At 43.5% G+C, this 14,449-nt stretch overlaps 1 protein-coding gene across 1 annotated transcript in view; it reads right to left on the minus strand.

The window, feature by feature from the left end:
* The window catches only part of dnah3 (dynein axonemal heavy chain 3), a 287,745-nt gene extending 274,672 nt beyond the window's left edge, over positions 1 to 13,073 (minus strand). Inside the window, exons 1-2 of the mRNA XM_051933798.1 lie at positions 12,711 to 13,073; positions 5,785 to 5,886 (exon numbers count right to left, since the gene is read on the minus strand). Of these exons, the coding sequence (XP_051789758.1) occupies positions 5,785 to 5,886; positions 12,711 to 12,752 (144 nt within the window). The 5' untranslated portion in view covers positions 12,753 to 13,073. The remainder of the gene's footprint in view (positions 1 to 5,784; positions 5,887 to 12,710) is intronic.
* Positions 13,074 to 14,449: the final 1,376 nt, after the last annotated feature.

Genomic DNA, 14,449 nt, shown 5'->3' on the forward strand with positions numbered 1-14,449 from the left:
TGAAAACACATACAAGTTTGCTTTCCTACGTCCAACCCAACCATCCATTTTCTTAACCTGCTTACCCAGGACAAGGCTGCAAGTGAGCTGGAGCCAATCCCAGTAATCACTGGGCTCAAAGCAGGAACAATTCCTGTACAGGGTATCAGTCCATCACTGGGTGAACACACACACACACACACACCAGGAACAATTTAGTATTGCCAAGCCACCTAACAGGCAAGTCTTAGGCCTGTGAAAGGAAAACACGAGAACCTGGAGGAAATCGACATGGACACAGGAGGAACATACAGATATCACGCACCAGAGACACAAACTAGATAGATAGATAGATAGATAGATAGATAGATAGATAGATAGATAGATAGAAAGGGCACTATATGATAGATGTGAAGGGCACAGACAGACAGACAGATGTGAAGGGCACTATATGATAGATGTGACACTCACTTGGACAGAGGCAGTGGTGCAGTAAGAATTATGTTTCTAGACTTCTCTAGCACCTTCAACACCATCCAACCTCTGCTCCTTAGGGACAAGCTGACAGAGATGGGAGTAGATTCATACCTGGTGGCATGGATGGTGGACTATCTTACTGACAGACCTCAGTATGTGCGTCTCGGGAACTGCAGGTCTGACATTGTGGTCAGCAGCACAGGAGCGCCGCAGGGGACTGTACTTTCTCCGGTCCTGTTCAGCCTATATACATCAGACTTCCAATACAACTCAGAGTCCTGCCACGTGCAAAAGTTCGCCGACAACACTGTTATCGTGGGCTGCATCAGGAGTGGGCAGGAGGAGGAGTATAGGGACCTAATCAAGGACTTTGTTAAATGGTGCGACTCAAACCACCTACAACTGAACACCAGCAAAACCAAGGAGCTGGTGGTGGATTTTAGGAGACCCAGACCCCTCATGGACCCCGTGATCATCAGAGGTGACTTTGTGCAGATGGTGCAGACCTATAAATACCTGGGAGTGCAGCTGGATGATAAATTGGACTGGACTGCCAATACTGATGCTCTGTGTAAGAGAGGACAGAGCCAACTATACTTCCTTAGAAGGCTGGCGTCCTTCAACATCTGCAATAAGATGCTGCAGATGTTCTATCAGACGGTTGTGGCGAGCGCCCTCTTCTATGCAGTGGTCTGCTGGGGAGGCAGCATAAAGAGGGACAACTCACGCCTGGACAAACTGGTGAGGAAGGCAGGCTCTATTGTAGGCACAGAGCTGGACAGTTTGACATCTGTGGCAGAGCGACGGGCGCTGAGCAGACTCCTGTCAATTATGGAGAATCCACTGCATCCACTAAACAGGATCATCTCCAGACAGAGGAGCAGCTTCAGCGACAGACTGCTGTCACCGTCCTGCTCCACTGACAGACTGAGGAGATCGTTCCTCCACCACACTATGTGACTCTTCAATTCCACCCGGTGGGGTAAACGTTAACATTATGTAAAGTTATTGTCTGTTTTTCACCTGCATTGTTATCAATCTTTAATTTAATATTATTTATTGTATCAGTATGCTGCTGCTGGAGAATGTGAATTTCCCATTGGGATTAATAAAGTATCTTATCTATCTATCTGAAGGGCACTATATGATAGATAAATAGTGCCTTTCACATCTATCTATCTAATAGATTTTCTTTTTCCAGAAGCCCTTTAAATAAACACATCACTAATACATTATTAACATAATTCCTGGGCAATGTCAGCTATTTCCGCTTGTCAAATTTAACTTTGCATTGCCACTTTGTGTCCTCAGAGTGAACTCCCATTAGTAATCAGTTTCAGTGACTGCATCCAGCTTTTAGCAGACCTCTCATGATAAGTGCCGTCATGAAGGACTTAATATGATTAATATGTAATAGCTGGCAAGTCACTCAAGTGTATGACAAAAATGGCAAAAAATGAACAAAAATGGGTCCAACCGCCTTGTGCTTTGTGCGTCAAGAACAAAATGTCAGAGCAGGAATGCTAAGATGCTTAAACTCAGTTACTTTTGATGTCACCTGCTCTTGGGCACATTTAAGTTCTGTGTCAAGGCTTTCCATAAAAACTCGCAGCAGTGTACTGCTTCCGAGATGGCTGTAGATTTATTTTATAAATCACATTCCAAGTCACGGTAGTAATCTCAGCATGCTTTCCCACTCCCGCTACTCTCCTACAGATGAAATAAAAGATTATGGAACTTGGAATGCAAAAAGAGACTTCAAATTCACTGTTTTTGAAAAGGTTACAATGAGCTTCTTTTCATCGAGTTTAAATGTCATATTCTAAAAAAAATGGAATGGAAATCAATTGACTCGAGAGTCAGCACACTACCAGAGATCAACATGAGGCCATACAGAAGTCTGCAAGAGAGACAGAAAGGCACTATATAACAGATAGATAGATAGAGATAGATGTGAAAGGCACTATATGACAGATAGATAGATAGAGATAGATGTGAAAGGCACTATATGATAGATAGATCGAGGTAGATGTGAAAGGCACTGATAGATAGATAGAGATAGATAGAGGTAGATGTGAAAGGCACTATATGATAGAGAGAGATAGATAGATGTGAAAGGCACTTTATGATAGAGATAGATAGATGTGAAAGGCACTATATGATAGAGAGAGATAGATAGATGTGAAAGGCACTTTATGATAGAGATAGATAGATGTGAACGGCACTATATGATAGATAGATAGATACTATCTATCTATGGTGCCTTTCACATCTATCTATCTATGTGGAAACCTTAATTGACGCAGGTGGCATGTGAGCCACTAGAGGGCAGCGGCCTCACTTATGTAGAATAGAGATTCTGTAAGCAACACCTCAGCATCAGCATAGCATAAGCCAGCAGGCTTCATTTACTTTTTCCATCATGGCTTCCAGTTGGTGTGTATATCAAATTGTTACTTCTGACCATACAGCAGTACAATGGAATACTTGGGCCGACTGCCAGTTACATTTATTTTACTTAGAGTCATCTGAACACAAGTACACCCCATGAAATGTGTTTTTCTTTTTTAACATGTGGACATATGAAGATGTGATTTTCATTTAAACAGAATCTATTAATAAAGGTGATAGAATACAGCATTGGGCCAGATTTATATTTTGCAGTCCATTGTATAATTTCAATAAACATAAATTGAATATGGAAAGAATAAGTAGACCCTACATTTACCCCCACCTCAATTACCTCAAATTAGAGAGGATCTTGTATGAACCCCGTCCTCTTATTTAAACCTCAGACATTTTGTTTGCTTTGGTTGTTGCTATTAAAGTGTATGTTCACCAAGCCAAGGTCAAAACAGCTCTCTAAGTCCTTCATGAAAAGATTATAGATGCCTAGGAGTCTGGGAAGAGATTTAAAAAGATCTCCAAATAACTGGAAATGAACCATTCCACTGTCACCTACAAATGGCCCGAGAGCAGAACAAAACAGGCTCTTTGAGAACCCCCAAATGTCACCCCTGAAAGTCCATAGCTCTTTCTGCCATTGATTTCGAAGTACACAAGCCTATCATTGGACAGTGCCACCCTGTATTTGATCTACATGGGAGGTGTGCCTTGAGAGAACATTTGCTGTCCAGAATAAACACGTAGGTGGAGACCTGAACTTCTGGAACAAAGTGCTCTGGACAGACAAGGCAAAGAGTAAGTTATGTGGTCAAAGCACCAAATCACATGTTTGGGAAAACCAAAGGCCAGCATTTGACCAGAAGAAACTGATCCCAACTCTAAAGCATGGAGGTGGAAATTTGTTCTCGTCTGGGGGCCGCTGCATCAGGGCCTGGTCAGCTCACCATCGTAGGATCCACAGTCAACTCTTCATTCTAACAGAAGGTGCTTGAGGATAATGTGACACCATATAAGAACATATGTTAAAAAAGGAAGAAAAAAAAACATTTCATGGGGTGTACTTACTTTTTCACATGACTGTATAACACAAGTCAGTATGTCAACGGACAGAGGAGTGCTCTAATAAGGAGCTAGTAATGAAATAACTCACTGAAACACGTCTTTAATTGGGTATCAGCAAAAGTGACAAGGAAGGTCTACAGGACGGTAGTGAGACCAGCTGTGTTATATGCGCTGGTGACGGTGGCACAGGAGACAGAGCTGGAGGTGGCAGAGTTAAAGAGGCAAAGATTTGCATTGGGTGTGACGAGGATGGACAGGATTAGAAATGAGGACATTAGAGGGTCAGCTCAGGTTGGAAGACAAAGTCAGAGAGGAGAGATAGCGTTGGTTTGGACCTGTACAGAGGAGAGATGAGGGGTATACTGGGGAGAAGGGTACTAAGGATAGAGCTGCCAGGGAAGAGGAAGGCCTAAGAGAAGGTTTATGGATGTGGTGAGAGAGGACATGCAGGTGATGGGTGTGACAGAACAAGATGACGAGGACAGAAAGATATGGAAGAAGATGATCCGCTGTGGCAACCCCTAACGGGAGCAGCTGAAAGAACAGTGATTTGTGACAGACAGGTATCAACAAGAGTGAAAGGGAAGGTCTACAAGATGATAGTGAGACCAACTATGTTACATGGGTTGGAGATGGTGGCAGTGACCAGAAAGCAGGAGACAGAGCTGGAGGTGGCAGAGTTAAAGATGCAAAGATTTGCATTGGGTGTGACGAGGATGGACAGGATTAGAAATGAGGACATTAGAGGGGCAGCTCAAGTTGGATGGTTGGGAGACAAAGTCAGAGAGGAGAGATTATGTTGGTTTAGACCTGTGCAGAGGAGAGATGCTGGGTATATTAGGAGAAGGGTGCTAAGGATAGAGCTGACAGGCAAGAGGAGAAAAGGAAGGCCTAAGAGAAGGTTTATGGATGTGGTGAGAGAGGACATGCAGGTGGTGGGGGTGACAGAGCAAGATGATGAGGACAGGAAGATATGGAAGAAGATGATCTGCTGTGGAGACCACTAATGGGAGCAGCCGAAACAAGAAGAAGAAGAGGAGATGGTCCACTTGGATTAAAAAAAGTAAAAACAGTGACCGGAGCAGTCTGGTTTGACGCCTAAGAAGTCTACCATTGACCACATCCTGGCACTGAGGGTTCCAGAAACGCGAGTTTCTTTGCAGCCTTTGTCAATTTTTCGTAAAGCGTTCAATTCAGTTGATTGAGCCACCCTGTTGGACATCCCGAGACTTCGCGGGAGGTTGCTGGATATCATGGCCGGCCTGTACACTGATACCGTGAATGCTGTGCAGAGTGGAGGAGAACTTCGGTGTCTTTCCCAGTTGATTCTGGGGGTCCGTCGGCGGTGTGTTCTGCTCCTACTCTGTTCAATGCTTGCCTGGACTGGTGGTTGGACGACGCTGTGATCTTCATAAAGTCAATGGAGGCTCTGATCGGGCCTCTCAAGAGATTGAGTGAGGAGTCTGAGGGTCTGGGCTTGTGAGGGTCCTGATAGACACCAAGATCCAGGCCTTTAATGACCTCTTGGGCACGGCCATAAGCAGTGTGTCTGTCTGCGGAGACAGTGTCGACCTCGTCAGTGTGTTTCCGCTCCTACTCTGTGCAATGCTAGCATGGACTGGGTGTTGGACCAAAGGTCACGAGAGTTGTAATGGCAAGAGCCATCTATCTGTGTCTCCACCCCATCTGAGGTTTACACGTCTGAGGTACACCATAAGAACGTTCCTGTTCTTATCTGATAATCGACCACCGGTTATTAAAGAGCAAAATCATTCTTGGATGCATAATCATTTAGACTTAACACTAAAGGGTTCAACTGTAAACCAAGGAAGTTGCCCAGTGAATGAAAAGTCACCTCACCTGATACAATTCAGATGGTTTCTCAGAAGAGGCAGCCGGAAGTGGAGGAAGCCCCAGAAATCCTTTTGTATGACTCATATTGTGGAGGGAGTCGTCCTTCAGCTGAAAAAAAATAATGAGAGATTACAATATCCAGTTAGAATAGGACAAGGTCCTTCATGGTGCTAATAGCAACAAGAAAGAGGAAGAAACCAATCCTGAATGGCTGCCTGACAATACCCATCCATTTTCTGAGCCCACATCCTCCATTACAGGTGAGCGACATGGTGGGTCACATCATGGCCTCACAACTCTGAAAGAATGGAGATCGCGTTGGTGTGGAGTCTGCCTCTTTTCTACGTGTCCTCGAGGGGTTTTCTCTGCAAATTCCCCCTCCACATCCCATATATTTGTATTAAGGTTAACTGGGTTGGCACCCTGCCCGGGATTGGTTCCTGCCTTGTGCCCTGTGTTGGCTGGGATTGGCTCCAGCAGACCCCCGTGACCCTGTGTTCGGATTCAGCGGGTTGGAAAATGGACGGATGGATGGATGGATGGGTGGTTCTAAAATTGCTCTGGCGTGAGGGAATGTGGAAATGTGATGGCCTGACATCCAACTTGGTGTTGACTTCTGCCTGATATCCCACCCAGCCTGCGTAGGCGCCGATAACACAAATGGATTGAAGGGACTTAAAAATGAATGCATGGACTTTCCTTTAGAATGTGTGTGGCGAGACCTGAAGATGTTAGTTTAACAGACGCTTCCTATCTAAACTAACGAAGCTGAGAGGCTCTGCCAGAAAGAAAGGAACTGACTGCCCAAATCCAGGTGTGCAAAACTTGTAGAAACTTACCAGGAAGACAAAGGGGCTCCGATCTAGCATTGAATTAAAGGTCTGAATACTGCTATGAATGCAACATTTCAGTTTATTTATTTGTAATAAATTGGAAAACCGTTCTGGAAACACGTACAGTACTGTGCAAATGTTTTAGGCAGGTGTGAAAAAAATGCTGTAAACAAAGAATGCTTTCAGAAATATAATGATTGTTTATTGTTATCAATTTACAAAATGCAAATTGAGCGAACAAAAGAAAAATCTAAATCAAATCAATATTTGGTGTTCCTACCTTTTGCCTTCAAACCAGCATCAATTCTTATACAGTGCATCCAGAAAGTATTCACAGCGCTTCATCACTTTGTCCACATTTTGTTATGTCACAGCCTTATTCCAAAATGGATTAAATTCATTGTTTTCCTCAGAATTCTACACACAACACCCCATAATGACAACGTGAAAAATGTTTACTTGAGATTTTTGCAAATTTATTAAAAATAAAAAAATTGAGAAAGCACATGTACATAAGTATTCACAGCCTTTGCCGTGAAGCTCAAAATTGAGCTCCGGTGCATCCTGTTTCCCTGATCATCCTTGAGATGTTTCTGCAGCTTCATTGGAGTCCACCTGTGGTAAATTCAGTTGACTGGACCTGATTTGGAAAGGCACACACCTGTCTATAGAAGGTCCCACAGTTGACAGTTCATGTCAGAGCACAAACCAAGCATGAAGTCAAAGGAATTGTCTGTAGACCTCCGAGACAGGATTGTCTCGAGGCACAAATCTGGGGAAGGTTACAGAAAAATTTCTGCTGCTTTGAAGGTCCCAATGAGCACAGTGGCCTCCATCATCTGTAAGTGGAAGAAGTTCGAAACCACCAGGACTCTTCCTAGAGCTGGCCGGCCATCTAAACTGAGCGATCGGGGGAGAAGGGCCTTAGTCAGGGAGGTGACCAAGAACCCGATGGTCACTCTGTCAGAGCTCCAGAGGTCCTCTGTGGAGAGAGGAGAACCTTCCAGAAGGACAACCATCAATGCAGCAATCCACCAATCAGGCCTGTACGGTAGAGTGGCCAGACGGAAGCCACTCCTTAGTAAAAGGCACATGGCAGCCCGCCTGGAGTTTGCCAAAAGGCACCTGAAGGACTCTCAGACCATGAGAAAGAAAATTCTCTGGTGTGATGAGACAAAGATTGAACTCTTTGGTGTGAATGCCAGGCGTCATGTTTGGAGGAAACTAGGCACCGCTCATCACCAGGCCAATACCATCCGTACAGTGAAGCATGGTGGTGGCAGTATCATGCTGTGGGGACTGGGAGACTAGTCAGGATAAAGGGAAAGATGAGTGCAGCAATGTACAGAGACATCCTGGATGAAAACCTGCTCCAGAGCGCTCTTGACCTCAGACTGGGGTGACGGTTCATCTTTCAGCAGAACAACGACCCTAAGCACACAGCCAAGATATCAAAGGAGTGGCTTCAGGACAACTCTGTGAATGTCCTTGAGTGGCCCAGCCAGAGCCCAGACTTGAATCCGATTGAACATCTCTGGAGATCTTAAAATGGCTGTGCACCGACGCTTCCCATCCAACCTGATGGAGCTTGAGAGGTGCTGCAAAGAGGAATGGGCGAAACTGGCCAAGGACAGGTGTGCCAAGCTTGTGGCATCATATTCACAAAGACTTGAGGCTGGAATTGCTGCCAAAGGGGCATCGACAAAGTATTGAGCAAAGGCTGTGAATACTTATGTACATGGGATTTCTCAGTTTTTTATTTTTAATAAATTTGCAAAAATCTCAAGTAAACTTTTTTCACGTTGTCATTATGGGGTGTTGTGTGTGGAATTGTGAGGAAAAAAATGAATTTAATCCATTTTGGAATAAGGCCGTAACATAACAAAATGTGGAAAAAGTGATGCGCTGGGAATACTTTCTGGATGCAGTGTAGGTCCACTTGCACAAAGTCAGGGATTTTGTAGGATTCTAGTCAGGTGTCTGATTCACCAATTCTACCAAACAGGTGCTAATGATCATCAATGTCACACGTAGGTTGAAACACAGTCATTAACTGAAACAGAAACAGCTGTGTAGGAGGCTTCAAACTGGGTGAGGAAAAGCCAAACTCTGCTACCAAGGTGAGGTTGTGGAAGACAGTTTCATGTCATGGCGAGATTGAGCACAGCAACAAGACACAAGGTAGTTCTACTGCATCAGCAAGATCTCAAAGCAGACTGGGGTTTCAAGATGTGCTGTTCAAGCTCTTTTGAAGAAGCACAAAGAAACGGGCAACGTTGAGGATCGTAGACGCAGTGGTCGGCCAAGAAAACTTAGTGCAGCAGATGAAAGACACATCAAGCTTATTACCCTTCAAAATCAGAAGATATCCAGCAGTGCCATCAGCTCAGAACTGGCAGAAACCAGTGGGACCCAGGTACACCCATCTACTGTCCGGAGAAGTCTGGCCAGAAGTGGTCTTCATGGAAGAATTGCAGCCAAAAAGCCATACCTCCGACGTGGAAACAAGGCCAAGTGACTCAAGTATGCATGAAAACATGGGGTGCAGAAAAATGGCAGCAGGAGCTCTGGACTGATGAGTCAAAATTTGAAATATTTGGCTGTAGCAGAAGACAGTTTGTTCGTCGAAGGGCTGGAGAGCGGTACAATAATGAGTGTCTGCAGGCAACAGTGAAGCATGGTGGAGGTTCCTTGAACGTTTGGGGCTGCATTTCTGCAAATGGAGTTGGAGATTTGGTCAGGATTAATGGTGTTCTCAATGCTGAGAAATACAGGCAGATACTTATCCATCATGCAGTACCATCAGGGAGGTGTATGATTGGTCCCAAATTTATTCTGCAGCAGGACAACGACCCCAAACATACAGCCAAAGTCATTAAGAACTATCTTCAGCGTAAAGAAGAACAAGAAGTCCTGGAAGTGATGGTATGGCCCCCACACAGCCCTGATCTCAACATCATCGAGTGTGTCTGGGATTACATGAAGAGACAGAAGGATGTGAGGAAGCCGACATCCACAGAAGATCTGTGCTTAGTTCACCAAGATGTTTGGAACAACCTACCAGCCGAGTTCCTTCAAAAACTGTGTGCAAGTGTACCTAGAAGAACTGATGCTGTTTTGAAGGCAAAGGGCGGTCACAGCAAATATTGATTTGATTTAGATTTCTCTTTTGTTCATTCACTGCATTTTGTTGATTGATGAAAATAAATGATTAACACTTCCAATGTTGAAAGCATTCTTTGTTTACAGCATTTTTTCACACCTGCCTAAAACTTATGCACATTACTGTATATACTTTGTCACTATGGGATACTAAACATAGATTAATGGACAAAAATGGCAAATATATCCATTTAATATTAGAGCTATAGCACCAGAACGTGCCCAGTGAATGATGGGGTCTGAGTACTTTCTGAATCCACTGTATATTGTCATAACTTATTAGTCAAATATAAATTGTTCTGCTGTACTGCGTGTTTAACATATTTTAGGTTTTCATGTTTGTAGATGGGGCTGCTGCCTCACAGTAAGGAGACCCGTCTGGGTTTGCTTCCCGGGTCCTCCCTGTGTGGAGTTTGCATGTTCTCCCTGTGTCTGCGTGGGTTTCCTCCCACAGTCCAAACACATGCAGGTTAGGTGGATTGGTGACCCTAAAATTGTCCCTAGTGTGTGCGCTTCATGTGCCCTGTGGTGGGCTGGCACCCTTCCCAGGGATTTGTTCCTGCCTTGCTCCCTGCGCTGGCTGGGATTGGCTCCAGCAGACCCCCCCCCCCCGTGACCCTGTGTTATGATATAGCAGGTTGGTAAACGACTGACTGACGGACTGGTGACATTTGTAGACGTTATTGTGTGACGACGCAGGTTCTCTCCACGCTCCCAACATCCTTATGGGAGCCATGAACCCAACACCGTCGATAGTTATTTATATAGCGTCTTTCCCATGCTCAAGGCACTTACAGAATATAAGAAAGAATGGCAGGGTATACAGTATATAGCATTGTACAAACCAGATAAAGATTACAACAGTGAATTCAGAGAAGAAAAAAAAGCCTAACAGACAACATAATTGATGGCATAGCGCGCACGCGCACACACACGGAGGTTACGTGAGCATCTTGACAGAGAAGTAAACTGAGAGAAGGGTGATAAAGTCAAGTAGAGCTAAAAGCCTTCCTCAGAGGAGTTTTGAGTTGTTTCTTAAAAGAATTCATGGAGGCAGCTGACCTGATTAATTTCGGTAGGTCATTCCAGAGTCTGGGCGCTATACAGCTGAAGGCCCTGCTGTCACCCATGGAGTGTAGATTAGTGAGGGGCACAACAAGATTGTCGAGATGAGCTGACAATTGAGGACAAAGCTCACATGAAGCCAGGGGATACTGTATATCCAAAAGGTGCCAAAGTGCTTTTATTAAAACCAACAAAAAGTCAATAGTGTCCAAACAAAAGGTGCAGTGCATCAGTTTCAATAAATAAATCCTTCAGAACAAGAGTCCAGTGGGGGATAAAAAAAAAAATCAAATAAATAAATCCTTTAACATACTAGGTTAAAAAATGCAGTAGTTAAAATGTACTCTCACTCTCTCTTTACTCCCCGGCTTACCCATTGGCTCCCTCAGCCGGCGGAGACCCAACAGCCACGAGCTCCTTCAGCCAACCTCCGTCTTGGCCTTCTTACGGACGTCACTGCCAGACTGTCTCCCTTCATCTTTCGGGCTCCTCAGAAGGAAACCTGCCCTGCTCATCCCACTCACTTGAACTTTCAGTGGGGCGAACTAGCCCCCAGAGCGCCACCGGCTAACAAGCTCGTTCGGCTTCCTCTTTACAGTTGACCAGATCGTACTTCCAAAACTCACTCACTCACTCACTCACTCACTCACTCACTCACTCACTCACTCACTCACTCACTCACTTTCTTTCTTTCTTTTCCTTCCTTGCGTCGACCCGTATATATATCCCCGTCTCACCCGCACCACCGTGGGCGCAGCGCCTTAATTACACGCCGCAGGAAGCCAATGAAGCAGTCGAGAACGCACGCACCCACACGTGCAGGTGCGACTCGCTCCAACCACCTCATTAACTCCCCGCGGTCGCGCAATCGCGCCCACGGAGAACGACACGGCTCTGCGGATTTAAAACCCGGTCTTTTTTATTTATTTTTTTATTTATTTATTTTTTAAAGCCGCGGACCCGCTATACCACATATTGCATTATAACTGTACACACAATAAAGGTGCTGAAAGCGATGGGGTCTGAATACTTTCCGAATCCACTGTTAGCCCAAACCCTTCCACATCATTTCTTTCTTCTCTCTAGTCAATCTAAACCACTAGCAGTTGCAGTGACATCGTCAGGGTCAATCCATGGTGACCACCGAATTGACAGCCTTATTCAAACTTGGTAGAGTAGCCTATCCTTCCATAGTGGACATCAGTCCACGACATTTTACTGGGATAGCACAATGGTTTCCACATAACGTCACATGCTCAGTGTCACACAGTAAATTAGTAATGGATACTGAACTCCATGCTTTAGTCCCCAGATGTTTTTAATATTTAATCGTATCCATTCATTTTCTAAATGTGCTTCTGTGAATCTCAGGATAACTGAATGCCCGCATCATATCTCAGCACCACTGGCTACAATTAAGTAACTTATTCTGAAAATGAAAGTGGAATGGCTGGAGTCCAGTCGCACACATACTGTAGCAAACACGTTAGCTAATCAGGGTAACCGATCTGCTATTCTTTGTTGTGGAGGAAAAGCACAAGTAGACACACAATGGGAATCCAATTCAGGAGGCGCTAACACCAGTACCACCAGCAAATGATTACAACAAACTGTTTTATTTTATCTAGTGCTATAGTGCTCAGCTGTTTTAGTATTTGTACAATGTGAGCAATGGCGGGTCAAACGGCAGCCTGAGATCACAGCTTGTCTGTAGAGCTTTCTCGGCTTCATCGTCCCAAGTTTTGTTCACTGTAGGTAGGCTATGCCTCTTGTATCATTGTCTGAATAATAAACACGTTAGCCAGAAAAAAAAATCACAAAGAATCAGCTTTAGACAGCAGAACACATTCGGGAAAATGAAACAAGGTTTACCTGAGGAAGGTGATGACCTGAGGACACTGACGTCTTCATCATCACCGATGTCTCTTCAACCCCGTTCTAGCAGTTCTGTCTGGTGACCTCACATTCGAAACCTTATATTTTTAAAACTCACTTTCAGTCGGCTCACTAAATGAGCCTAACGAAACCTTAATTACACACGCTTTTTCTTTAGTGCCTTTTATTCCGGTAATTAAGTATTATCGGCGCGCTTACATATCAGATACAGCGCTTGAAAGATGAAAAATAAAAAATAAACGTGTTTGCACTTTTTGTCAGTGATTTTCTGCGTTTAAAAACTGCCTCCTTTGTAATTTCCCCCAGGAGTCCTGCAGCTCAGTATCGGCATTCGAGGTGCCAGCCACACGTTTGCCTCGCTCTGTCAACATCCGGCGTTTCCTTGGACACCGCGTGCTTGTTGCTAAGAGACTGACGAGCACGTGCCGGCGCGCCTCACGGCGCCCCAAGTGGCCACATCTGGTACAACGGGGAGCCTTTTCTATTTTTGAGACGCGGAGATTAGGACCACCAGTTGTTGCTGACCCGTAGTCACAAAAACTGATATTCTCAAACCCAGTTTACCCATTTCAGGGTCGTGGAGAGCCGGAGCACATTCTTGTCGTACTGGGGCACCATTTAACTGAAGGTCTAACGTACAAACACCCAAAATCGCGAATCATTACACGCACGGCTTGGGAAAACCGGAATGGCCGGACAAACAAGACAGGGAAAATGACGGTGGCCAAGCGAGGAATCAGAACCCAGGACGCTGGATGAGTACGGTCACATCGCTAACCACTGCGGCACCATTCACGTTTAGAGGTTTGATTTCAATTAGACATTAAGTAATTCACTTTATTGGAGCGCCCTCGTTCATGTTTATAGTTTTTATTTAGGTGACACGAATTATAGTACATTCATTTTTATAATTATGATTTTAATAATACTTTAAATAATTACTATATTGCACAGTGTCGTCATCCAATGTTATTTTTCTTTCATTAAGACATTAAATAATTCACTGTATTATTAGTACTGTATTATACTGTGCTGTCATTCATTTTTATAGTTTTAATTTCAATAAGACATTAAATAATTCACTGTATTATACTGTGCCGTCATTCATTTTTATAGTTTTAATTTCATTAAGACATTAAATAATTCACTGTATTATTAGTACCGTATTATACTGTGCTGTCATTCATTTTTATAGTTTTAATTTCAATAAGACATTAAATAATTCCTTATATTACACGGTGCTATCATTCAGTTTTTATAGTTTTATATGTTTCATTCTGACATGAAATCATTTACAATGTCATAGACTGGCATTATTCATTTTATAGTTTTGATTTCAATAAGACATTAAATAATTAAATTAAATTGTGATTTTCCCCTTGGGATTAATAAAGTATCTATCTATCTATCTATCTATCTATCTATCTATCTATCTATCTATCTATCTATCTATCTAAATAATTCATTATACAGTGAATTCATTCATTTGTACAGTTTTAATTTCAATAAAACATTAGATAATTCACTACATTACACAGTGTCGTCATTCATTTTTTTATAGTTCTGACTTCATTCAGACATTAAATAATTCACTATATTACATAGCACCATCATTCATTTTTTTATAGCTTTAATTTCAGTCAGACATTATATAATTCACTATATTATACTGTGCCCTCAATCATTTTTAAAGTTTTAATTTCTAGAAGGTATTA

The sequence above is a fragment of the Erpetoichthys calabaricus genome, chromosome 11 (genome assembly GCF_900747795.2).
Source record: "Erpetoichthys calabaricus chromosome 11, fErpCal1.3, whole genome shotgun sequence".
Classification (NCBI taxonomy): Eukaryota; Metazoa; Chordata; class Cladistia; order Polypteriformes; family Polypteridae; genus Erpetoichthys; species Erpetoichthys calabaricus.